The following is a 25,537-nucleotide window of genomic DNA, read 5'->3' as shown; positions in this document are numbered from 1 at the left end:
GATAGGTTGATTGGCAACACTAAATTGGCCCTAGTGTGCGAAAGTTAGTGTGAATGTTGTCTGTCTGTCTGTGTTGGCCCTGCGAGGAGGTGGCGACTTGTCCAGGGTGTACCCTGTCTTCCGCCCGATTGTAGCTGAGATAGGCTCCAGCGCCCCCTGCGACCCCGAAGGGAATAAGCGGTAGAAAATGGATGGATGGATGGAGTGTAAATGGGGGAGGGAGGTTTTTTGGGTTGGTGCACTAATTGTAAGTGTATCTTGTGTTTTTATGTTGATTTAATGAAAATAAAAAAATAAAAACGATACTGATAATAAAAAAAACAATACCGATAATTTCCGGTATTACATTTTAAAGCATTTATCGGCCGATAAGATCGACAGGCCGATATTATCGGACATCTCTAGTCTCAATCAATCAAACCTGCTGCCACCTACTGATATGGAAGAGTATTACACGGTTACTCTGCCGAGCTCTAGACAGCACCGACACTCAACAACGGCACTTTATTTGCAGATTGTAATTAATGGTTTGCATAAAATATTTTTAACCCAAATAGGTGAAATTACATAATCTCTCACGGCACACCTGTGTGCCGCGGCACAGTGGTTGAAAAACACTGCTTTAAAAAGCTTCAACGTCTACTTCTGTTGACTAATAAAGACTCTATTAATCAATTCGAAAAATAATAGGGATAATACAGTATACGTCATTGTACATTATTTCTAGGACGCTACCTGAAGCGGAAGTGCTACTGTCACTTTAAACCCACCACGAATGGATCATATTTTGGCAGGAAGTGAGTGTCTGCAAACCGGAAGCCAAATAATGAGGACGCAGTGAGGCTGGCAAATAGCTCCACGAACAAACTCTCTGAGCACACCCGAGACGAGGTAATTTTTGAAAGCGAGACTTAAGGTGGCGTGGACGTTAACGTCGCTTGTTTTAAATTGGCACGTCGTCCGTAGCGACGGTTTGTTTCGCGCCAGCACCGCGTTGTGTCATGGCTAGCCGTGCTTACGTTACGTTACGTTGAGTCACTAATCAACGGAAGCGTATAGAGGAGCGCGGGAAGGTTCTTTGTGTTAAACTATTTATCCAATATAAGTCTGTATCTGTAGGTTTGTCTCAGTCCTGACAAACAAGCAGCAGCAGCGATAAGCTTACACGACTAGTTCAAGATAGGATTTACTCAGTCGTGTTTTGTTCCACGCATGCGCGCACCTGTCTGTTTACCTCACCTGAGATGAGCTTATTTTGAGCCCTCATGTGCCAGAGTGGCTTCACCTCTTAATGTACTTACCGAACGAATAACGTGACTATAACATGTCAGCATGCCTTAGGTCTACCTAAGCATTAAAATATATAAAATTATTCTGCAACAGACAATGATCAATATAATTTATTAGGGTTATCAATCAATCAATGTTTATTTATATAGCCCTAAATCACAAGTGTCTCAAAGGGCTGCACAAGCCACAACAACATCCTCGGTTCAGAGCCCACATAAGGGCAAGGAAAAACTCACAACCCAGTGGGATGTCAATGTGAATGACTATGAGAAACCTTGGAGAGGACCGCAGATGTGGGTGACCCCCCCCCCCCCTTTAGGGGAGACCGGATGCAATGGACGTCGAGTGGGTCTAGCATAATATTGGGAAAGTCCAGTCCATAGTGGATCTAACATAATAGTGAGAGTCCAGTCCTTAGTGGGGCCAGCAGGAGGCCATCCCGAGCGGAGACGGGTCAGCAGCGCAGAGATGTCCCCAACCGATGCACAGGCGAGCGGTCCACCCCGGGTCCCGACTCTGGACAGCCAGCACTTCATCCTGTGCCCCCCCCCTCCACAAGGGAGAGGGGGTCAGAGGATAAAATAAAATAAATGGCAGATCAACTGGTCTAAAAAGGGGGTCTATTTAAAGGCTAGAGCAGGGGTCACCAATCTTTTTGAAACCAAGAGCTACTTCTTGGGTACTGATTAATGCAAAGGGCTACCAGTTTGATACACACTTAAATAAATTTCCAGAAATAGCCAATTTGCTCAATTTACCTTTAACTCTGTTATTATTAATAATTAATGATATTTACACTTAATTGAACGGTTTAAAAGAGGAGAAAACACGAAAAAAATGACTATTAAATTTTGAAACATAGTTTATCTTCAATTTCGACTCTTTAAAATTCAAAATTCAACCGAAAAAAAGAAAAGAAAAACTAGCTAATTCGAATCTTTTTGAAAAAATAAAAAAAATATTTTATGGAACATCATTAGTAATTTTTCCTGATTAAGATTAATTTTAGAATTTTGATGACATGTTTCAAATAGGTTAAAATCCAATCTACACTTTGTTAGAATATATAACAAATTGGACCAAGCGATGAGGTGGCGACTTGTCCAGGGTGTACGCCGCCTTCCGCCCGATTGTAGCTGAGATAGGCTCCAGCGCCCCCGCGACCCCAAAGGAAATAAGCGGTAGAAGATGGATGGATGGACCAAGCTATATTTCTAATAAAGACAAATCATTATTTCTTCTAGATTTTCCAGAACAAAATTTTTTAAAAGAAATTCAAAAGACTTTGAAATAAGATTTAAATTTGATTCTACAGATTTTGTAGATTTGCCAGAATATTTTTTTTGAATTTTAATCATAATAAGTTTGAAGAAATATTTCACAAATATTCTTCGTCACAAAAACAGAAGCTAAAATGAAGAATTAAATTAAACTGTATTTATTATTCTTTACAATTACAAAAATAAATTTACTTGAACATTGATTTAAATTGTCAGGAAAGAAGAGGAAGGAATTTAAAAGGTATATGTGTTTAAAAATCCTAAAATCATTTTTAAGGTTGTATTTTTTCTCTAAAATTGTCTTTCTGAAAGTTATAAGAAGCAAAGTAAAAAAATTAATGAATTTATTTAAACAAGTGAAGACCAAGTCTTTAAAATATTTTCTTGGATTTTCAAATTCTATTTGAGTTTTGTCTCTATAGAATTAAAAATGTCGGGCAAAGCGAGACCAGCTTGCTAGTAAATACATACAATTTAAATAATAGAGGCAGCTCACTGGTAAGTGCTGCTATTTGAGCTATTTTTAGAACAGGCCAGCGGGCTACTCATCTAGTCCTTACGGGCTACCTGGTGCCCGCGGGCACCGCGTTGGTGACCCCTGGGCTAGAGTATACAAATGAGTTTTAAGATGGGACTTAAAGGCCTACTGAAACCCACTACTACCGACCACGCAGTCTGATAGTTTATATATCAATGATGAAATCTTAACATTATAACACATGCCAATACGGCCGGGTTAACTTATAAAGTGACATTTTAAATTTGCCGCTAAACTTCCGGTTCGAAACGCCTCTGAGGATGACGTATGCGCGTGACGTAGCCCGACGAACACGGGTATGCCTTCCACATTGAAGCCAATATGAAAAAGCTCTGTTTTCATTTCATAATTCCACAGTATTCTGGACATCTGTGTTCGTGAATCTGTTTCAATCATGTTCATTGCATTATGGAGAAGGAAGCCAAGCAAGCAAAGAAGAAAGTTGTCGGTGCGAAATGGACGTATTTTTCGAACGTAGTCAGCCACAACAGTACACAGCCGGCGCTTCTTTGTTTACATTCCCGAAAGATGCAGTCAAGATGGAAGAACTCGGATAACAGAGACTCTAACCAGGAGGACTTTTGATTTGGATACACAGACGCCTGTAGAGAACTGGGACAACACAGACTCTTACCAGGATTACTTTGATTTGGATGACAAAGACGCAGACGTGCTACTGTGAGTATGCAGCTTTGGCTTTTTTTTGCGTATGTACGTAACTTTTTTAAAATATATAAGCTTTATGAACCTTGGGTTAGGTGAACGGTCTTTTGGGCTGAGTGATTGTGTGTGTTGATCATGTGTTTGAATTGTATTGGCGTGTTCTATGGAGCTAGGAGCTAGCAGAGGAGCTAGGAGCTAGCATAACACGTACCGTACCGTAAGTGCGCGTCACGTACGTAACTTTTTAAAAATATATAAGCTTTATGAACCTTGGGTTAGGTGAACGGTCTTTTGGGCTGAGTGATTGTGTGTGTTGATCGGGTGTTTGAATTGTATTGGCGTGTTCTATGGAGCTAGGAGCTAGCAGAGGAGCTAGGAGCTAGCATAACAAACACGCAGGTGTTATTATGCAGGATTAATTTGTGGCATATTAAATATAAGCCTGGTTGTGTTGTGGCTAATAGAGTATATATATGTCTTGTGTTTATTTACTGTTGTAGTCATTCCCAGCTGAATATCAGGTACCGTGAGTATGCAGCCTTGGCTGCTAAACATTCGATAACTTGACCGTATGTGCGCGTCACGTACGTAACTTTTTAAAAATATATAAGCTTTATGAACCTTGGGTTAGGTAAACGGTCTTTTGGGCTGAGTGATTGTGTGTGTTGATCAGGTGTTTGAATTGTATTGGCGTGTTCTATGGAGCTAGGAGCTAGCAGAGGAGCTAGGAGCTAGCATAACAAACACGCAGGTGTTTTTATGCAGGATTAATTTGTGGCATATTAAATATAAGCCTGGTTGTGTTGTGGCTAATAGAGTATATATATGTCTTGTGTTTATTTACTGTTGTAGTCATTCCCAGCTGAATATCAGGTCACCCCCGGCTCTCACAGCATCTTCCCTATCTGAATAGCTTCAACTCCCCACTAGTCCTTCACTTGCACTTTACTCATCCACAAATCTTTCATCCTCGCTCAAATTAATGGGGAAATTGTCGCTTTCTCGGTCCGAATCTCTCTCACTTCATGCGGCCATCATTGTAAACAATAGGGAACTTTGCGTATATGTTCAACTGACTACGTCACGCTACTTCCGGTAGGTGCAAGCCTTTTTTTTATCAGATACCAAAAGTTGCAATCTTTATCGTCGTTGTTCTATACTAAATCCTTTCAGCAAAAATATGGCAATATCGCGAAATGATCAAGTATGACACATAGAATAGATCTGCTATCCCCGTTTAAATAAAAAAAATTCATTTCAGTAGGCCTTTAAATGCTTCCACTGTTATGAATCTTTGGGCACAAATTGATTCTTCGGGGTAACGATTCGATTCAGGATTGATTCTCGAAACGGTTATTCGATTAAAAAATCAATAATTGTGTTTAGTAACTTTGGGTGCCAGTTCTATGATTAACTACATTTGTCCTTAAAATAAACAGCTCTGATAAATTTCCATATTATTTTAAAAAAAGAAAAGAAAAGTGGAGTATATTTATCTGGTGAAGTGCATTATATTTATATAGCGCTTTTTCTCTAGTGACTCAAAGCGCTTTACATAGGGGAACCCATTATGTCAAATGACGTGTCAAATGGATTGATTAACTGCAAACTCCACACAGATTGCTAACATACCTATGGCGGTGGGGGTGTGGTCATCATGACATCATTCAATTTGCATAATTTGCAAAAATGCAGATATTAAATAAAAGAACAAATCTGTTATTAGTATTGATATTAGGGCTGCAACAACTAATCGATTAAAATCGATTATAAAAATAGTTGGCGATTAATTTAGTCATCGATTCGTTGGATCTATGCTATGCGCATGTGCAGAAGCTACTTTTATTGATTTAATTTATTTATTTTTATTTATTTTTAAATAAACCTTTATTTATAAACTGCAACATTTACAAACAGCTGAGAAACAATAATCAAAATAAGTATGGTGCCAGTATGCTGTTTTTTTTCCAATAAAATACTGGAAAGGATAGAAATGTAGTTTGTCTCTTTTATCCGATTATTAATCGAAGTAATAGACAGATTATTCGATTATCAAATTAGTTGTTAGTTGCAGCCCTAATTGATATATATATTTCTTATATCGTTTTGCTCTATTTCTTAATTGTATAATTATTGTATAATGTACTGTGTTGAGAATTTTCTAGAGACTTCTCTAATCCTTTTAGTGACTTTTTCTTTTTTAAAATAATTAGCAATAAATCTAGCATCTCTTTCCGGTGTTATTTTAACTGTATGCGACGAGCAGCGAGAGCTGCAGCGAGCCTGATGCCACACTTGCTTCGCGCAGCTGCTCCAGTTGGACTTTCTCTCCTTGAAAGCTTAACTGTCCTTAATATTTGCACCTTTTGTAGATCACTGTCCGTGGTCTACATCTGGGATATATAAAAGTACGTCCACATCGCAGACATGCTGACCACGCTCCAGACAATAGCGTGCATGTTGCTTACGTCATCGCAACATCCGGTTTCGGTGATCAGTCTTTTTTTTTCGGCTGCCAAATTTTCGGCGCATCACTAGTAAATAGTGCACAAATATTAAAGGCCTACTGAAATGAATTTTTTTTATTTAAACGGGGATAGCAGATCTATTCTATGTGTCATACTTGATCATTTCGCGATATTGCCATATTTTTGCTGAAAGGATTTAGTATAGAACAACGACGATAAAGATTGCAACTTTTGGTATCTGATAAAAAAAAGGCTTGCACCTACCGGAAGTAGCGTGACGTAGTCAGTTGAACATATACGCAAAGTTCCCTATTGTTTACAATGATGGCCGCATGAAGTGAGAGAGATTCGGACCGAGAAAGCGACAATTTCCCCATTAATTTGAGCGAGGATGAAAGATTTGTGGATGAGTAAAGTGCAAGTGAAGGACTAGTGGGGAGTTGAAGCTATTCAGATAGGGAAGATGCTGTGAGAGCCGGGGGTGACCTGATATTCAGCTGGGAATGACTACAACAGTAAATAAACACAAGACATATATATACTCTATTAGCCACAACACAACCAGGCTTATATTTAATATGCCACAAATTAATCCTGCATAAATACACCTGCGTGTTTGTTATGCTAGCTCCTAGCTCCTCTGCTAGCTCCTAGCTCCATAGAACACGCCAATACAATTCAAACACCTGATCAACACACACAATCACTCAGCCCAAAAGACCGTTTACCTAACCCAAGGTTCATAAAGCTTATATATTTTTAAAAAGTTACGTACGTGACGCGCACATACGGTCAAGTTATCGAATGTTTAGCAGCCAAGGCTGCATACTCACGGTACCTGATATTCAGCTGGGAATGACTACAACAGTAAATAAACACAAGACATATATATACTCTATTAGCCACAACACAACCAGGCTTATATTTAATATGCCACAAATTAATCCTGCATAATAACACCTGCGTGTTTGTTTTGCTAGCTCCTAGCTCCTCTGCTAGCTCCTAGCTCCGTAGAACACGCCAATACAATTCAAACACCTGATCAACACACACAATCACTCAGCCCAAAAGACCGTTCACCTAACCCAAGGTTCATAAAGCTTATATATTTTTAAAAAGTTACGTACGTGACGCGCACGTACGGTACGATACGTGTTATGCTAGCTCCTAGCTCCTCTGCTACCTCCTAGCTCCATAGAACACGCCAATACAATTCAAACACATGATCAACACACACAATCACTCAGCCCAAAAGACCGTTCACCTAACCCAAGGTTCATAAAGCTTATATATTTTAAAAAAGTTACGTACATACGCAAAAAAAAAGCCAAAGCTGCATACTCACAGTAGCACGTCTGCGTCTTTGTCATCCAAATCAAAGTAATCCTGGTAAGAGTCTGTGTTGTCCCAGTTCTCTACAGGCGTCTGTGTATCCAAGTCAAATGTCCTCCTGGTTAGAGTCTCTGTTATCCGAGTTCTTCCATCTTGACTGCATCTTTCGGGAATGTAAACAAAGAAGCGCCGGCTGTGTACTGTTGTGGCTGACTACGTTCGAAAAATACGTCCATTTCGCACCGACAACTTTCTTCTTTGCTTGCTCAGCTTCCTTCTTCATAATGCAATGAACATGATTGAAACAGATTCACGAACACAGATGTCCAGAATACTGTGGAATTATGAAATGAAAACAGAGCTTTTTCGTATTGGCTTCAATGTGGAAGGCATACCCGTGTTCGCCGGTCTACGTCACGCGCATACGTCATCCTCAGAGGCGTTTCGAACCGGAAGTTTAGCGGCAAATTTAAAATGTCACTTTATAAGTTAACCCGGCCGTATTGGCATGTGTTATAATGTTAAGATTTCATCATTGATATATAAACTATCAGACTGCGTGGTCGGTAGTAGTGGGTTTCAGTAGGCCTTTAAGCTATATGTAGTATATGAAAATATATATGTATGTGCATATGTATAGGTCAGGGTTTCCCCTAAACTGCCAAGATACCTGTAGCGGTGAGGGTGTAGTTATGGGCGCGGTTTTCGGCACGGTCACCATGACGTCAATTTGCTATGATATGATTGTCTTCAAAAAAGACTCAAAATGTATACATGCATTAAAAAAATATATTATGAATTAGTATTAACGTATATTTTTTTTAATCGTTTGCCATATTTTCAATTGTTGCTCTTTTTTGCACATTGTACTTTGTTGAGATTTTTACAAGTGTTAATAAACATTTAATGACTTTTGAAAATGAAAAACAAATGTAGCATCTTCTTCTGGTGTTACTATAAAATGTACTCGTGTTTCGAGACTCTTTACTTCTGTCCCTCGATGTTGCTGTCTAAAGAGCGAGCAAGCATGACATCACACTTGCCTCGCGCTGTTGCTCGAGTTGGACTTTCTCTTCGTCAAAGCCCCCATTGTCCTCTTAATATTTGCACATATATAAAGAATTACGTCCACGTTGCTGACAACGCTCGACACTAGAGGTGGCTATCTTTGGGCTCCGCATGATTTGATTACGATTACGATTACGATTGAGGAGCTTCGATTTGATTAAAAATCGATTATTGCTGCATCTTTAATTTATGTATATTGATGCGGTTTTACATTTCTTTTCGTTTCACTAAATAAGCGTTTATCACTTGCAACTTTAACAAAAATCAATTAATTTGTAATAAATAGTTAAATTAATCCCCACATTTTTTTAATGAATGGAAATGTGTGCAAAACTAGACCATAAGTGCCCTATAATAAATATAATAAAGGATCTGGTCAGATCTCTCTATAAGTTGGCTCGCTGCAGTCAGCCAAATTTTACAACTGTCTGCATTACTTTTATTCACAATAAATAAATAGATTATTGACGTTTACTGATGAATTCTATAATCGTCCATGTCCGAATTGCGATGCATCTAAAAATCGATTATTTCCCCCACCTCTACTCGAGACAGTCACAATGGTGTGCATTTTTATTACATCCAATTTCGGTGGTGCGGTTTTCGGTAATCAGTGTTTTTTTCTGTGGTTAAGTTTTCGGTACCTCACTTGTCAATAGTGCGCAAATAATAGGCTATATATATATCAATTTATACTGTAACGTCCAGCTAATGTTAATGTTTGTGTGGTTTGGGTTTCATGTTAGTTTGCAGACAGACCGTCCGTGCCGCAAAGGTGATTGGCGGAGAATGAGGAAGTGTTGTTGTGTGTCCGGGGAAGCGCGGATTCAAGAGATGAAAGTTAAAAATAGCGTCAGACTTTGTGTGATTTCTTCTGGGGGCTACAATATATCATATTGCTTTAATTTGTTTTCAAGTAAAAGAAACCCCCTTGTTTTTAAGGTGTGGTGGTAATAGAAATGCTGTGGCAGCGTGCCACATTCAATTACATTAAGGGGAAACCCTGCATGTATATATGTATATGTATCTATATACAGGTATATATACTTTGAATTTTAAGAAATAGCGTGGAGGTTCCAACCTGTATCTCCAGACTGAGGTAGACACTCAGACACCATGCGGGTTATAGACTACACAGCTATGTAGGATCAAATGGGACAAAATTATATAAATAAATATTTTAATAATTGCTTAAATATGTAATTAATTCATTACAATTTGAATTACATACAAACGTATTGTATCTAATTAATAAATAGATGTGTAAGTTATTTGATGTCAAAGTACATTTATTTAATCATTTATTTATTTCATCATTGAAATTATTAATTCACAATTGAATTATTGAAATTATTTATTTAATTAGTTCATCAGCGCTTCATTAATTTATTTCATCTGCCAAGTCACCCATCATAATCAGTGGGCGAGGTGAACACAACTCTAGTCCAGTGATTTCAAAGTCTTTCAAAACATGGCGGCTCAGGAGGATTCATACACTGTATATATATTTACTTTTTCGGGAGTTAAATAAATGATAAATGGGTTATACTTGTATAGCGCTTTTCTACCTTCAAGGTACTCAAAGCGCTTTGACAGTATTTCCACATTCACCCATTCACACACACATTCACACACTGATGGCGGGAGCTGCCATGCAAGGCGCTAACCAGCAGCCATCAGGAGCAAGGGTGAAGTGTCTTGCCCAAGGACACAACGGACGTGACTAGAAGTTGGCGTTAAATATTGTAGACCTTGCGGTGTATTTGGAAGCAAGACCTGCTGACTCCAGTATTAATAGAGGAATTAACTGAAGTTATTTTTGCACTTTCAGACCAAGATATCTACCAAGTAACCAATCAGGTGTTAGGATCCATCCACCGACTTTGATCATAATTTCATGAAGAAAAGTAATAAAATGGTGAAATAATTAATTGAATCGTGCAATAAATCATGAAATCAATAATTCAATGGTTATATAATAATACATAAAATAAATTAATAAACATTTAATAAAATATGTATGTATACATTTTGTCATAATTAATGACACATTGAGGTAATTATTTAACAACCGTACATTTTTATTTAAGCAGGTTATTTCAGTGATTATTTTTACTTGAAAATAAATTATTAGGCACAAGGAGCTATGAAAATTGTCCATCCTTCATGAAGAAACTGATAGCCTGTTTTGTCTTTCACAGTGCAGCTTCAGTGTGGTCCTGTCCACCTGTGTATGACGACAAGCTAGAGGCGGCCATGGTGAGTGAGACAGGGACCGTAATCTTGGAGCATGTAGAAGAAACCAGAAGTATTTTGGAATATTAGCTCATTTTCCCCAACAACTTGATTTCAGAGTTCTGTACTAGTATGCTATTTCCTTTGCTAGTCCACTAGAGGGTGCTCTATTACAGCCTGACTGTTAAGTAGCCAAACGATGATGTTTGAGTACTGACATGTTTTTTTGTTAGTTTTTTTACCTCTTCTTAATTCTTACTGATTTCTTCTTCTGTTTTGTGTGTTTCAGTCTTCAGCAGTGGACTTTAAGACCAAGGAGGAGAAGGATGCAGAACTGGACAAAAGAATTGAAGCCCTGAGGAAGAAGAACGAAGCTCTGGTCAAGCGCTATCAGGTATGTTAGATCTGTCGCACCTGATCATCGAAACAAAATACAGTTTTATTGTCAAAGCTTACTTTATTGATTAGATAGCATTTATGTGCACGGACAGCATTTATGTGCACTTTGAGCTCAGCGTGGTCTCAACGCCAACAGGAAGTAGAAGAGGACAAGAAAAGGGCCGAGCAGGAGGGCATCGCCGTGACAACGCCTCGCAAGCCCCGCCCTCACGAGCCAGAGTGGGAACGCAGGAAGCCTGAGAAAGACAACTTCACACTCGCAGACGACCTCTCCAAGGCGTCAATAGGGGTAAGTTGGAACTAGCGGAGGGGGGGGGGCAAACGTTAGCGCTCACTAGCATAGCTACGTGAGCGACAGCCCTAACATTACACTCCCGTTTTAATGGCAAAATCTTGCTATAACTTACAGCTCCCAGGTCTGTAGCGGACTGACGGATTGTTGGGTTCTAGGATGTGTAGCGAAGCCTGCTTTTGTACAAAATGATGGCCATATATAGTTAATCTAGCTAGGGGTGGGGTCAGCGGCGGTATCATGTCCGTGTGGAAGGTTGTCCCCTCAAAAGATCATTAAAAGCCCCAAGCGAGCGCGTGAGTGCCTTCTCACTCAAAAGTGGAGCAAATAAGTGAGGGAAATGATAGTTTTTCTCACGTTTGGTGCTCATTAACAGACTCTGTTGACGCATATTGCTGTTAAAGCATCATTCAAAAGTCATTTTTGTATGATAATGGTAGCCCAGCCTATCTTTACCGCAGTTGTGTCCCAATATTCACATGGCTAAAGATTGTATTCACGTGACTGCGTCCCTCAAAAGGGATGCACTCTCAGGGAGACAACCATTACAGGGTTTTCCCTTAGTGTAATCGAATGTGGCGCGCTGCCACTGCTTTTTCATTACCACCACACCTTGAAAATAAGTTTGTTTTTTTAACTTGAAAACAAATGAAAGTAATATAATATATTGTAGCTCTCAAAAGAAATCACACAAAGTGTGATGCAATTTTTAAGTACTATTACCAATCTTATGATAACAAACAGCACAAATCCAACAGGTTTTACCTCCCGTGCAAACACTTTTGTCTTTGCGAGTCCGCGTTTCCCTGGACACACAACAACACTTCCTCATTGTCTGCCAATCATCTTTCAGGCACAAACGGTATGTTTGCAAACCTGGGAAAACTGAGATCAAATCCAAGCCACACGAAACATTAAACATTAACACCAGCTGGTCGTTACAGTATGAATTGATATACTGGGTGATTCAAAAAGAATACGCCAAAATCATCATGCATTTATTCAGTTCGAAAGCACTGTAATAGACTGAATCAATGGTCATTTGATATAGGAGTTATCCAAGTTTTATTGTTACAATTTCACCGTTGTGGTCATGTAATCCTTTCGGCGCCGTTCAAATGTAGGAAGACCACTTGTTTATTTACCCTCAAAATGGCGACACAACAGAAGGCGTTTTGTGTGCTTAAGTTTGCGAAAACAAATGCCATTGTCACGATGCAATGTGCTTTTAGAACAGAACTGGGCATTGATCCACCCAATTTTGAGAGAATTCGACGGTGGGTTGAACAGTTTAATATGACCCTGCTGCTTGTGTAAAGGAAACAGTTCTGGAAGACCACGATGACATGAAAGATCGAATAACAGCAGCAATCAACACTGTGGATCGTGACATCCTAGGGCACGTTTGGGAGGAATTCTCATATCGTCTTAATGTTGTTTGTGTTGCCGGTGGTGGCCATATTGAGCATTTGTAAAGCATGAAATAAATACTCAAAGTTATGTACAACGAGTGATAATTTTGGTGTATTCTTTTTTGAATCACCCTGTATATAGCCTATTATTTGCACACTATTGACAAGTGATGTACTGAAAACTCAGCCACCGGAAAAAGACTGATTGCTGAAAACCGCGCTGCTGAAACTGGATGTAAACAAAACGCACGCCATTGTTTGGAGCGTTGTCAGCATGTCTGCGATGTGGACGCAACTTTAATATATCCCAGATATACCCGCGGACAGCCATCTGCAAAATGTGCAACTATTAAGTGGACATTAATGGCTTTCAAGGAGAGAAAGTCCAACTGGAGCAACAGAGCGAAGCAAGTGTGACATCATGCTCGCTGCAGCTGGCTTCTTTTGTCAGAGGGACAAAAGTAAAGAGTCTCTAAACACAAATACATTTAATAATAACACTAGAAGTAGATGCTACATTTGTTGTTGGTTGTTTTCAATAAAAAGTAATTTAAAGTCTTTATGCCCTTAAAAAATCTTAACAAAGTACATTGTACAATAAGCAGCAACAATTGAAAATATGAGAAAATTACGGAGCCCCTAAAGGGACATGGGAATTTTTTTTTTTTTTAGACATGTATCTCGTGGCCACGAGAAAGTATCTTGTGGCCACGAGAAACTTTTTATTAAAAAAAAAAAAAAAAATTTTTTTTTATAAAAAGTTTCTCGTGGCCACGAGAAACTTTCTCGTGCGCACGAGAAAGTTTCTCGTGGCCACGAGAAACTTTCTCGTGGCCACGAGAAAGCATTGGATGCGTGCTGATGGTTTGGTGTGTGTTAAAATGGCAGTTTAGGAGTTAATATGGCTGTATTTCCAATTAGGACTTTCCCCCATGTGTGTTGTGGCAAAATGTGAATGCTTGATTAGTAGGTGTGAGACAAACACTTTATCTTCCTGGTTATTGTAACGCTACGTGTTTGACATTATTTAAGACTTTATCATGCCCGGGAAAGGACAGTTTTCCTCTTCTGTGGCTGTGGGGGGTGGGCGTGGCTTGCGGACCTGCAGTGAAGCGGAGTGTGTCAGTTAGTCCGATGTTGATGTGATCAAACTTCTTTCTTGCTTGGAAGATACACACACAATTGTAACTGTTATTTCTTCCTGCAAATAATAAATATGTACAACGTGTTTGGATGTATTCATTTATGTAAAATTGTCATTAAATGTAATATTGCCTGACAAAAAGTGATACGACGTACGTGATATTTTGATATTTACACATCGCATATTTACACACGCGCATCTGACTAGAATACCCTTATGTGCATTACATATATCAACATCAACTACCTACTGTACTGTTTACTTGTTGAAATACCCTTTTTAGAGCAAATATCTACCCACATAATTTATGTGTATATATATTATATATGTATATGTGTATATATATTATATATGTATATGTGTATATATATATATATATATATATATATATATATATATATATATATATATATATATATATATATATATATATATATATATATATATATATATATATATATATATATATATGTATATATATATATATAGTATATACACGCACACACACACATATACATGTATACTGTATAGGAAGAAACACACATACATATATACAGTATACATATATACACACAAACACTAAATTTGACAAACAAAATAACTACTATTTTTAAGAACAAGTTACAGTAATATATAATATACATATACACTACCGTTCAAAAGTTTGGGGTCACCCAAACAATTTTGTAGAATAGCCTTCATTTCTAAGAACAAGAATAGACTTGTGTATATATATATATATATATCTATATATATATATCTATATATATATAGATATATATATATATATATATATATATATGTATGTGTATCTATATATATATATATATATATATATATATATATCCATCCATCCATCCATCCATCTTCAACCGCTTATCCGGAATCGGGTCGCGGGGACAGCAGCTCCAGCAAAGACCCCCAGACTTCCCTCTCCAGAGCAACATTTGCGACTTCCTCCTGGGGAATTCCGAAGCGTTCCCAGGCCAGAGAGGAGATGTAATCCCCCCATCTGGTCCTTGGCCTGCCGCGGGGCCTCCTCCCAGTGGGACGTGCAACGAGGACCTCCCTAGGGAGACGCTCGTGAGGCATCCGCACGAGATGCCCGAACCACCTAAGCTGGCTCCTTTCCAAGCGAAGGAGCAGCGGCTCTACTCCGAGTCTCTCTCGGGTGACTGCACTTCTCACCCTATCTCTAAGGGAGATGCCAGCCACCCTTCTGAGGAAACTCATTTCGGCCGCTTGTAGCCGCGATCTTATTCTTTCGGTCATTACCCACACTTCATGACCATAGGTGAGAGTAGGAATGTAGATAGCTCGGTAGACCGAGAGCTTTGCCTTCTGGCTCAGCTCCCGTTTCGTCACAACAGTGCGGCAGAGAGACTGCAATACTGCCCCAGCTGCTCCGATTCTCCGGCTGATTTCCTTCTCCATCTTTCCCTCACTCGTGAACAAGACCCCGAGATACTTAAACTCCTCCACCTGGGACAGAGTCCTGTCCCCTACCCGGACTGTACAAACCATCGGTTTCCTGCTGAGAACCATGGCCTCAGATTTGGAGATGCTGATCCTCATTCCAGCCGCTGAACACTCGGCTGCGAACCGATCCAGTGAGAGCTGAAGGTCACGAACCGAAGGTGCCATCAGGACCACATCATCTGCAAACAGCAGTGATGCAACCTTTAGCCCCCCGAGACGTATACCCTCTCCGCCATGGCCACGACTCCGCCTAGAAATCCTGTCCATGAAAATCACAAACAGGATAGGTGACAGAGCGCAGCCCTGGCGGAGACCAACCCCCACTGGAAACGGATCCGACTTACATCCAAGCACCCGGACACAACTCTCGCTTTGGTTGTACAGAGATTGGATGGCCCTCAGCAGGGTTCCCCTCACTCCGTACTCCCTCAGCACCTCCCACAAGATCTCCCGAGGGACGCGGTCATACGCCTTCTCCAAATCCACAAAACACATGTAGACTGGATAGGCATACTCCCAGGCCCTCTCCAGGATTCCCGCAAGCGTAAAGAGTTGGTCAGTTGTTCCACGACCAGGACGGAATCCACATTGCTCCTCTTGAATCTGAGGTTCGACTATCGGCCGGACCCTCCTTTCCAGTACCTTGGCGTAAACTTTCCCAGGGAGGCTGAGTAGTGTGATACCCCTGTAATTAGCACACACCCTCTGGTCCCCCTTTTTGAAAAGGGGAACCACCACCCCAGTCTGCCACTCCCTCGGCACTGTCCCAGACTTCCACGCAATGTTGAAAAGGCGTATCAACCAAGACAGCCCATCAACACCCAGAGCCTTCAGCATTTCTGGACGGATCTCGTCAACCCCCGGAGCTTTGCCACCGTGGAGTTGTCTAACTACCTCAGTGACTTCACTCCGAGAGATCGACGTCGATCCCCCATCATCCTCAGGCCCTGCTCCTATCAGGGAGGGTGTGTCTGATGTAGTTGGGTTCAGTAGTTCCTCAAAGTGCTCTTTCCAACGCCCCACGACTTCCTCACTTGAAGTCAGCAAAGTCCCATCCTTGCCGTACACAGCTTGGATGGTTCCCTGCTTCCCCCTCCTGAGGTGCCGTATGGTCTTCCAGAACAGCTTTGGTGCCGCCCGATAGTCCTTCTCCATGGATTCCCCGAACTGCTCCCACACCCTCTGCTTAGCCTCGTCCACAGCCACGGCCGCTGCCCTTCGGGCCCGTCGGTACCTTGCAACTGCCTCCGGAGTCCCCTGGGATAACATACCCCGGTAGGACTCCTTCTTCAGTCGGACGGCTTCCCTGACCACCACTGTCCACCAGGGTGTTCGAGGGTTACCACCCCTTGAGGCACCTAAGACCTTCTGGCCACAGCTCGCATCTGCAGCTTTAGCAATAGAGGCTTTGAACATTGCCCATTCCTGTTCAATGTCCCCAACCTCCACAGGGATGGCAGAGAAGTCCCGCCGGAGGTGGGAGTTGAAGTCCTTCCGGACAGAGGACTCCTCCAAACGTTCCCAGTTCACCCGCACTACACGCTTGGGTTTGCCAGGTCTGTCCAGAGGTTTCCCCCGCCATCTAACCCAACTCACCACCAGATGGTGATCAGTTGACAGTTCAGCCCCTCTCTTCACCCGAATGTCCAAAACATACGGCCTCAGATCAGCTGATACGATTACAAAATCGATCATTGATCTTTGGCCTAGGGTGCTCTGGTACCAGGTACACCTATGAGCATCCTTATGCTTGAACATGGTGTTTGTTATCGCAAGTCCGTGACTAGCACAGAAGTCCAGTAACAATCCACCACTCAGGTTCAGATCAGGGAGACCGTTCCTCCCAATCACGCCAGTCCAAGTATCACTGTCATTGCCCACGTGCGCGTTGAAGTCCCCCAGCAAGACTATGGAATCCCCTACCGGCGCCCCATACAGGACCCCATGCAAGGTATCCAAGAAGGCTGAATACTCTGAACTCCTGTTTGGTGCGTATGCACAAACAACAGTCAGAGTTTTCCCCCCTCCAACCCTAAGGCGAAGGGAGGCGACCCTCTTGTCCACTGGGGTGAACTCCAACGTACAGGCACTCAGCCGGGGACTCGTGAGTATCCCCACACCCGCCTGTGCCCTCACACCCTGAGCAACTCCAGAAGTGAACAAGGTCCATCCCTTGTCCAGGAGTGTGGTTTCAGAGCCCTTGCTATGCGTAGAGGTAAGCCCCACCAGATCCAACCGGTAGCGCTCCACCTCTCGCACCAGCTCAGGCTCCTTCCCCACCAGCGTAGAGACGTTCCACGTCCCGAAAGTCAGCCTCTGCTGCCCCGAATTGGTCCGTCCGGAGCCTCCACTTTCACCGCCATCCACTTGGCAGCGCACCCGACCCCACTGGTTCCGACCGCGGGTGGTGGGCCCACGTGGCAGAGAAGATGGTGTGTCCACGTAGCTTCTTCGGGCTGTGCCCGGCCGGGCTCCGTGGCAAGCCCGGCCACCAGGCGCTCGCTGACGAGCCCTACCTCCGGGCCTAGCTCCGGAGGAGGGCCCCGGGCTTCCTCCGGGCCGGGTAACGCATCCTCTTTTAGTATAGTTCATGGGGGGTATCGTAACCCTGATGGGGGGGGCATTCGGGTGCTACACCTTGCCCAAGGGTGACCCGGAACTATGTAAGGCAGGGGCGTTCAACTCCCTGAGGCTTAATACAAGCCCACATACCTATATATATATATATATATATACATACATATTATGTATAAGCATGTATATATATACTCTACCGTTTAAAGGTTTGGGGTCACATTGAAATGTCCTTATTTTTGAAGGAAAAGCACTGTACTTTTCAATGAAGACAACTTTCAACTAGTCTTAACTTTAAAGAAATACACTCTATACATTGCTAATGTGGTAAATGACTATTCTAGCTGCAAATGTCTGGTTTTTGGTGCAATATCTACATAGGTGTATAGAGGCCCATTTCCAGCAACTATCACTCCAGTGTTCTAATGGTACAATGTGTTTGCTCATTGGCTCAGAAGGCTAATTGATGATTAGAAAACCCTTGTGCAATCATGTTCACACATCTGAAAACAGTTTAGCTCGTTACAGAAGCTACAAAACTGACCTTCCTTTGAGCAGATTGAGTTTCTGGAGCATCACATTTGTGAGGTCAATTAAACGCTCAAAATGGCCAGAAAAAGAGAACTTTCATCTGAAACTCGACAGTCTATTCTTGTTCTTAGAAATGAAGGCTATTCTACAAAATTGTTTGGGTGACCCCAAACTTTTGAACGGTAGTGTATATGTATATTATATATTACTGTAACTTGTTCTTAAAAATAGTAGTTATTTTGTTTGTCAAATTTAGTGTTTGTGTGTATATATGTATACTGTATATATGTATGTGTGTTTCTTCCTATACAGTATACATGTATATGTGTGTGTGTGCGTGTATATACTATATATATATATATATATATATATATATATATATATATATATATATATATATATATATATATATACACATATACATATATATATTTATATAATATATATATACACATATAAATTATGTGGGTAGATATTTGCTCTAAAAAGGGTATTTCAACAAGTAAACAGTACAGTAGGTAGTTGATGTTGATATATGTAATGCACATAAGGGTATTCTAGTCAGATGCGCGTGTGTAAATATGCGATGTGTAAATATCAAAATATTACGTACGTCGTATCACTTTTTGTCAGGCAATATTACATTTAATGACAATTTTACATAAATGAATACATCCAAACACGTTGTACATATTTATTATTTGCAGGAAGAAATAACAGTTACAATTGTGTGTGTATCTTCCAAGCAAGAAAGAAGTTTGATCACATCAACATCGGACTAACTGACACACTCCGCTTCACTGCAGGTCCGCAAGCCACGCCCACCCCCCACAGCCACAGAAGAGGAAAACTGTCCTTTCCCGGGCATGATAAAGTCTTAAATAATGTCAAACACGTAGCGTTACAATAACCAGGAAGATAAAGTGTTTGTCTCACACCTACTAATCAAGCATTCACATTTTGCCACAACACACATGGGGGAAAGTCCTAATTGGAAATACAGCCATATTAACTCCTAAACTGCCATTTTAACACACACCAAACCATCAGCACGCATCCAATGCTTTCTCGTGGCCACGAGAAACTTTTTATTAAAAAAAAAAAAAAAAAAAACATTTTTTTTTTTTTTTTTTTTTTAATAAAAAGTTTCTCGTGGCCACGAGAAACTTTCTCGTGGCCACGAGATACATGTCTAAAAAAAAAAAAATTCCCATGTCCCTTTAGGGGCTCCGTAGAAAATGATTAAAACATGAATGTTAATACTAATTAATAACACAATTGGTTTTAAATGTATGCATAAATTTTTTTTTAGCCTTTTTAAACGAAATCACATCATCGCAAATTAGTCTGACGTCATGGTGGCCAAGCCCAGAACCCCGCCCCTGACCACGCCCCCACTGCCACAGGTATCTTGGCAATTTAGTGGAAACCCTGAATTGCATTTCCGTATTCCTTGTTACGCGCATGCAGGAGTTGCATGAATTCCTGGAGAGTGCGTGTTTTGCCAGAACACACCGGCTCAAATTTTTGAGGGCAAGCTGCAACCAACCCATTGTCTATCCACAGTGTGAAGTCGCTTCAAATATACTAATCCTCCCAAACACGGTGGAAAGTAAACTTAAGTTTCTTCCAAATATTATCACTGGAGGATTAGAGGAAAATGAATGACTACCGGTAAATACACACACAAACCAAGCATGTCGACACAAGGACTTAACTGCTAAAGCTTCGATGTAAAGTAGGAGTGATCGATCCAAATGTTGAAACTATCGATACTTGGTATAGTACAACACCCAAAACCAGTGAAGTTGGCACGTTGTTGTTCGTAAATAAAAACAGAATACAATGATTTGCAAATCCTTTTCAACTTATATTCAATTGAAAAGACTGCAAAGACAAGATAATTACGGTAATGTTCAAACTGAGAAACTTATTTTTTTTGCAAATAATCATTAACTTAGAATTTAATGGCAGCAACACATTGCAAAAAAGTGGGCACAAGGGCATTTTTACCACTGTGTTTCATGGCCTTTCCTTTTAACAACACTCAGTAAATGTTTGGGAACTGAGGAGATAAGTTTTTGAAGATTTTCATTTGGAATTCTTTCCCATTCTTGCTTGATGTACAGCTTAAGTTGTTCAACAGTCCGAGGTCTCAGTCGTGGTATTTTAGGCTTCATATTGCGCCACCCTTTTTCAATGGGAGACAGGTCTGTACTACAGGCAGGCCAGTTTAGTACCCGCACTCTTTACTACGAATCAACGCTTTTGTAACACGTGGCTTGGCGTTGTCTTGCTGAAATAAGCAGGGGCGTCCATGATAACGTTGCTTGGATGGCAACATATATTGCTCCAAAACCTGTATGTACCTTTCAGCATTAATGGTGCCTTCACAGATGTGTAAGTTACCCATGCCTTGGGCTTAATACACCCCCATACCATCACAGATGCTGGCTTTGGAACTTTGCGCCTATAACAATCCGGAGGGTTATTCTCCTCTTTGTTCCGGGGGACACAACGTCCACAGTTTCCAAAAACATTTTGAAATGTGGACTCGTCAGACCACAGAATCAATCAATCAATCAATCAATCAATCAATGAAAGTTTATTTATATAGCCCTAAATCACGAGTGTCTCAAAGGGTTGTACAAGCCACAACCACATCCTCGGCTCAGATCAGGGCAAAGAAAAACTCAACCCAATGGGCTACAGTGAGAAACCTTGGAGGGGACCGCAGAACACTTGTCCACTTTGCATCAGTCCATCTTAGATGAGCTCGGGCCCAGCGAAGCCGGTAGCGTTTTTGAGTGTTGTTAATAAATGGCTTTCGCTTTGCATAGTAGAGTTTTAACTTGCACTTACAGATGTAGCGACCAACTGTAGTTACTGACAGTGGTTTTCTGAAGTGTTCCTGAGCCCATGTGGTGATATCCTTTACACACTGATGTCGCTTTTTGATGCAGTACCGCCTGAGGGATCGAAGGTCCATCGCTTACGTATCATCGCTTACGTGCAGAGATTTCTCCAGGTTCTCTGAACCTTTTGATGATATTACGTACCGTAGATGGTTTTATTAATACATCATATTTTCAACTATACATACAAATTCTAAATGTACTAAGATAAACTGTATCAACATTTTCAGTGATACATTTTTGTCAAACTATTTGATGGTGGCTCAAAATCGAATAGGGGTCAGAAGCCAAAAATGTTGATCGGGACATCCCTATTTAAAATATTACCTGTACAGTTAAAAGCTGTATGACGACCACAGTTTGATCTCTTAATGGATTACCGTATTTTCTGGACTATTGTGCACATGGGGATATAAACCGTACCCACTGAATTTTAGAAAAACATTTTCACCCCATATATTACCCGCACCGGACCATAAGCCGCAGCTATACGTTGTGAAATTAGTTTATTACACAGAAAGGGTTTATAAATGTTTATTTATATACCTTTTAATTGTTCCCAAATGTTGTCTGTAACACAGCAGTAAAACGGCTGATCAAACAAAGTAGAAGTCATCGTCATGGACCCACTAGCTGTGGAATGTAGTTCTCCAATCAGCTAAGCAAACCCAAAAACTCCACGGTGACGTTTTGGTGAATTTATTGAGGAATTTGTGAAACTGTAACAAGACCAAAAAAATGCCATTGTAAGGTAATAACACTAACACAGACGCTCGTAAATGTGTTAGCATATTAGCTAATGCTAATGACGCTAGCTTCATTACATTACGGCAGAACTTACAAATATGCATGAAAACAGTCATACAGATATCATACACGGTACGGTTTAGTGAGTATGAATTGTTTTAGTTATATTGTGAAACTTCTGCGATGAGGTGGCGACTTGTCCAGGGTGTACCCCGCCTTCTGCCCGATTGTAGCTGAGATAGGCTCCAGCGCCCCCCGCGACTCCGAAGGGAATAAGCGGTAGAAAATGGATGGATGGATATTGTGAAACTTACATATGTTGCTTGGAGTGATGAATGAAGAAACCATACAAGTAGAAACGCTATGGACGATTAGAAGACAGAACGGCACTTCTACTTCCGGTTCAAAGCTTTAAACAGCAGGAAACACTTGTTGGCATTCACCCAGCTGCACCTGCTGTCAGCAAACCCGTCCGAACGATGGCACCATAGCACAAACAATATCACACCATTTGAGTGTCTTTGCATGTGTTTAATGAAAACTATTTGCTTTATGGCCGTCAGCGAAGAAAAATCCATAAATTATCCGCACCGCTTTATAAGTACAAAGCGTAGGGAAGAAAATAGCGGCTTATACTTTGGAATTTACGGTATTTTTTTTTGTCATTATTTCCTTTGGAATATAACACACACAGTTTGTCGAACCCAAGAAGGTGATCGTTGTGGGGTTGTTTTACACCAAAATCTTTTACACACATTTTGTACGTCTTTGTCTAATCTATGGTTCAAGCGCTTCCTAAAACAGGCTGCTTCGTGATGCTTATACAAGAACGTAAGCAGCAGAATCAATCAAGTTTAGGAGGTCACTGAGCAAAGATTTGCTGTTTGCATCCTCAAGAGATGAGTCTTTGTTCTAGCGTGCCTACTGAAAGGTAAACACTTGAAGGAGTGACCTTCCTGGGAAGAAACCAGAGCAGCGCCAACGCACTCGCTTGATCAGCATAATGTCATAAAGTCCACACACGTCCAGGAGGACACGCTCCATAATCCTTTTATGTCTCCTTTTTTATGTGCGCTGTTCTGTTCTGTTCTGCTCACCAGAAGCTACACTTCAGAAGTCTGGCCTTATAGGACAACCAGTGTTGTAAACAGTTATGTGTTTTATTGTTTATTATTATAACGTTCATGAGACAATAGAACGCTAAGCCTTCATGAAAACCTTTTGGGTGGTGACCACTGCTGACATTCCCGTCAGAAATCTCAATGGAGTTCCATGTTAATGGAGCTCTGAATAAGACACCACTTCCTGTTCCCAGCAGGACACCAGAGTGGTGGACGGATGGAAGCCTCCCACGCCCCGCGGTCGGAAAGCGTCCGAGGAGAGCGATGGGCACAGAAGGCAGAGCGACAACCACAGTCCCCCCAGGAGGACAGGCTCGGGCCGAGTTGGGAGAGGAGGAGGGCCCAAAGGGGGTGGCGGCGGTCGCCCTGAGAGGAGAGAACGGGAACCGTGGACCCCCAGAGACGGAGAGCCAGCTGAAACAGGAGGACCGGGGCGACGAGGAGGAAGGAGAGGAAGAGGAGGAGACTCGGCAGGCACACCAGGGGGCGTGGACAAGAAGTCCAAGGTGATCAAATAGGTTTGATATTTAAAGTTTGTGTCAACTGACAGGAAGTTGACACAGTGTTGTCTTTCCAAGCAGGAATGGGAGGAGAAGAGGCGACAAAACATTGAGAAGATGAATGAAGAAATGGAGAGAATAGCAGAGTACGAAAGAGGACAACGGGTACAAAACGTTTTTTGATTAGTTTCACTTCTTTGCTAGTTTACTTCCTGACAAAATAGTGTGGCAGACTTCTGCCCAGTAGGTGGCACTAATAGGACCTTTTCCACCAACAGTTCAAGAACTTCAAGTTGCAGGAACCTCTAGTTCATGGGTGTTTATACTATGGCCTGCAGCTGTGTTAAATTTCCCCCCGCAAGACGTCACAAGTTTAATAAGAAATCTGGACTGCGGAGGGCCTCTGACTTAATTTTAAATATCTGATAGTACAATTGCTGAAAGTTTGTCCCCATCTTGTCGAATGAATTGCACTTTGAAGTGTACATAGCACAGCAATTTGATGTATAAACCATTCCAAACAACCTTTCCCACTCATGCTGCAAATAAACTAACACAAAGTCAACACACATGGTCACACGTAACACAACCTGCTCACCGAACTTTGTGGATTGTATAAAAAATGTCCACGCACAACACATACTTTCAGAATTAATTTACCGGTAATTAAAATGCAAAGCACTCTTCACACTTATCCATGTTTGCACATTTTAGCTGATTGATATTTCTGATTGACATTGGTTACCTATGGGTAGCAATGTTTAATTATACTGTCCCTGTCAAATAAATAAATAAACAATATGATTTATTTACCCGGGTAAATGGGAAAGATCCTGAAAAAGTTCCTCTGGTAGAAAAGGGCCTATTGTCTGCTGTCTACAACTTTTTAAATGCGCTCAAAAGAACTTAGTAGCAGATTTGGACATTTTAGCAAGTTAGCGGCTTTTAAGGTGGGGGTATGTGGTTAGTTAGGGCTGTGCTCTCCCATGTGCCTAAGTGGAAAAAAATTGAGCGGATTCTGGTTGTGCAGCATTGTCCCCCTCGATTTAAGTCTGTCATTGCATGCCTACATCCAAGATGTCCACTCTGGGTGGAACAACCCTTAAATGTGGGCGTGTCCTGTCATATCTGGCCTTCTGTAAAGAGCAACTTCACTGTTCTTGGAATTTTGCCTATCATTCACAATCCCAATGTCGGACAAGTAGGCATGTTTTTCTCTTTTGTGTATTCTAATGCTAAAAAAAAAAAAAGCTAACGAGAGGTGGCTTACAATGTAAATAATAGGAGGGCTCTATTGCGCTCATAAAGCTCTCTAAAAAAATCCAAAAACTGCCAACAATACTTTATGTACATGTCATGACCTGCATATTAACCAAGTATTAGCGACATTGTTATTGTAAGAGCTAATGCAGAGTAACTACTTTTAGTAACACTGCATTGATCACCTTGAGGTACTGTAACTTATGCTGCTATTGACATACTTAGCTGTTGCTGCTGCATCGCCTCTGAGTTGGTAAAAGTTCATACTAGATTATAAATCATGCCTTTC

At 41.1% G+C, this 25,537-nt stretch overlaps 1 protein-coding gene across 2 annotated transcripts in view; it reads left to right on the top strand.

Moving 5' to 3' along the window:
* The first annotated feature begins 754 nt into the window (after positions 1–754).
* ccdc9 (coiled-coil domain containing 9) overlaps positions 755–25,537 on the top strand; it is a 60,894-nt gene continuing 36,111 nt past the window's right edge. The window contains exons 1-6 of one of the 2 annotated variants that reach the window (XM_062060601.1): positions 755–891; positions 10,841–10,898; positions 11,164–11,268; positions 11,410–11,562; positions 23,686–23,994; positions 24,070–24,153. In XM_062060601.1, the coding sequence (XP_061916585.1) occupies positions 10,896–10,898; positions 11,164–11,268; positions 11,410–11,562; positions 23,686–23,994; positions 24,070–24,153 (654 nt within the window). In that variant the 5' untranslated portion in view covers positions 755–891; positions 10,841–10,895. Of the gene's footprint in view, positions 892–10,840; positions 10,899–11,163; positions 11,269–11,409; positions 11,563–23,682; positions 23,995–24,069; positions 24,154–25,537 lie in introns of both variants that reach the window. The other variant, XM_062060600.1, reaches the window with a different exon arrangement.

Source organism: Entelurus aequoreus, linkage group LG10, assembly GCF_033978785.1.
Source record: "Entelurus aequoreus isolate RoL-2023_Sb linkage group LG10, RoL_Eaeq_v1.1, whole genome shotgun sequence".
NCBI classification, from domain to species: domain Eukaryota; kingdom Metazoa; phylum Chordata; class Actinopteri; order Syngnathiformes; family Syngnathidae; genus Entelurus; species Entelurus aequoreus.
The sequence above is the reverse complement of the archived record's forward strand: the minus strand, read 5'-3'. Positions and strand labels throughout refer to the sequence as shown.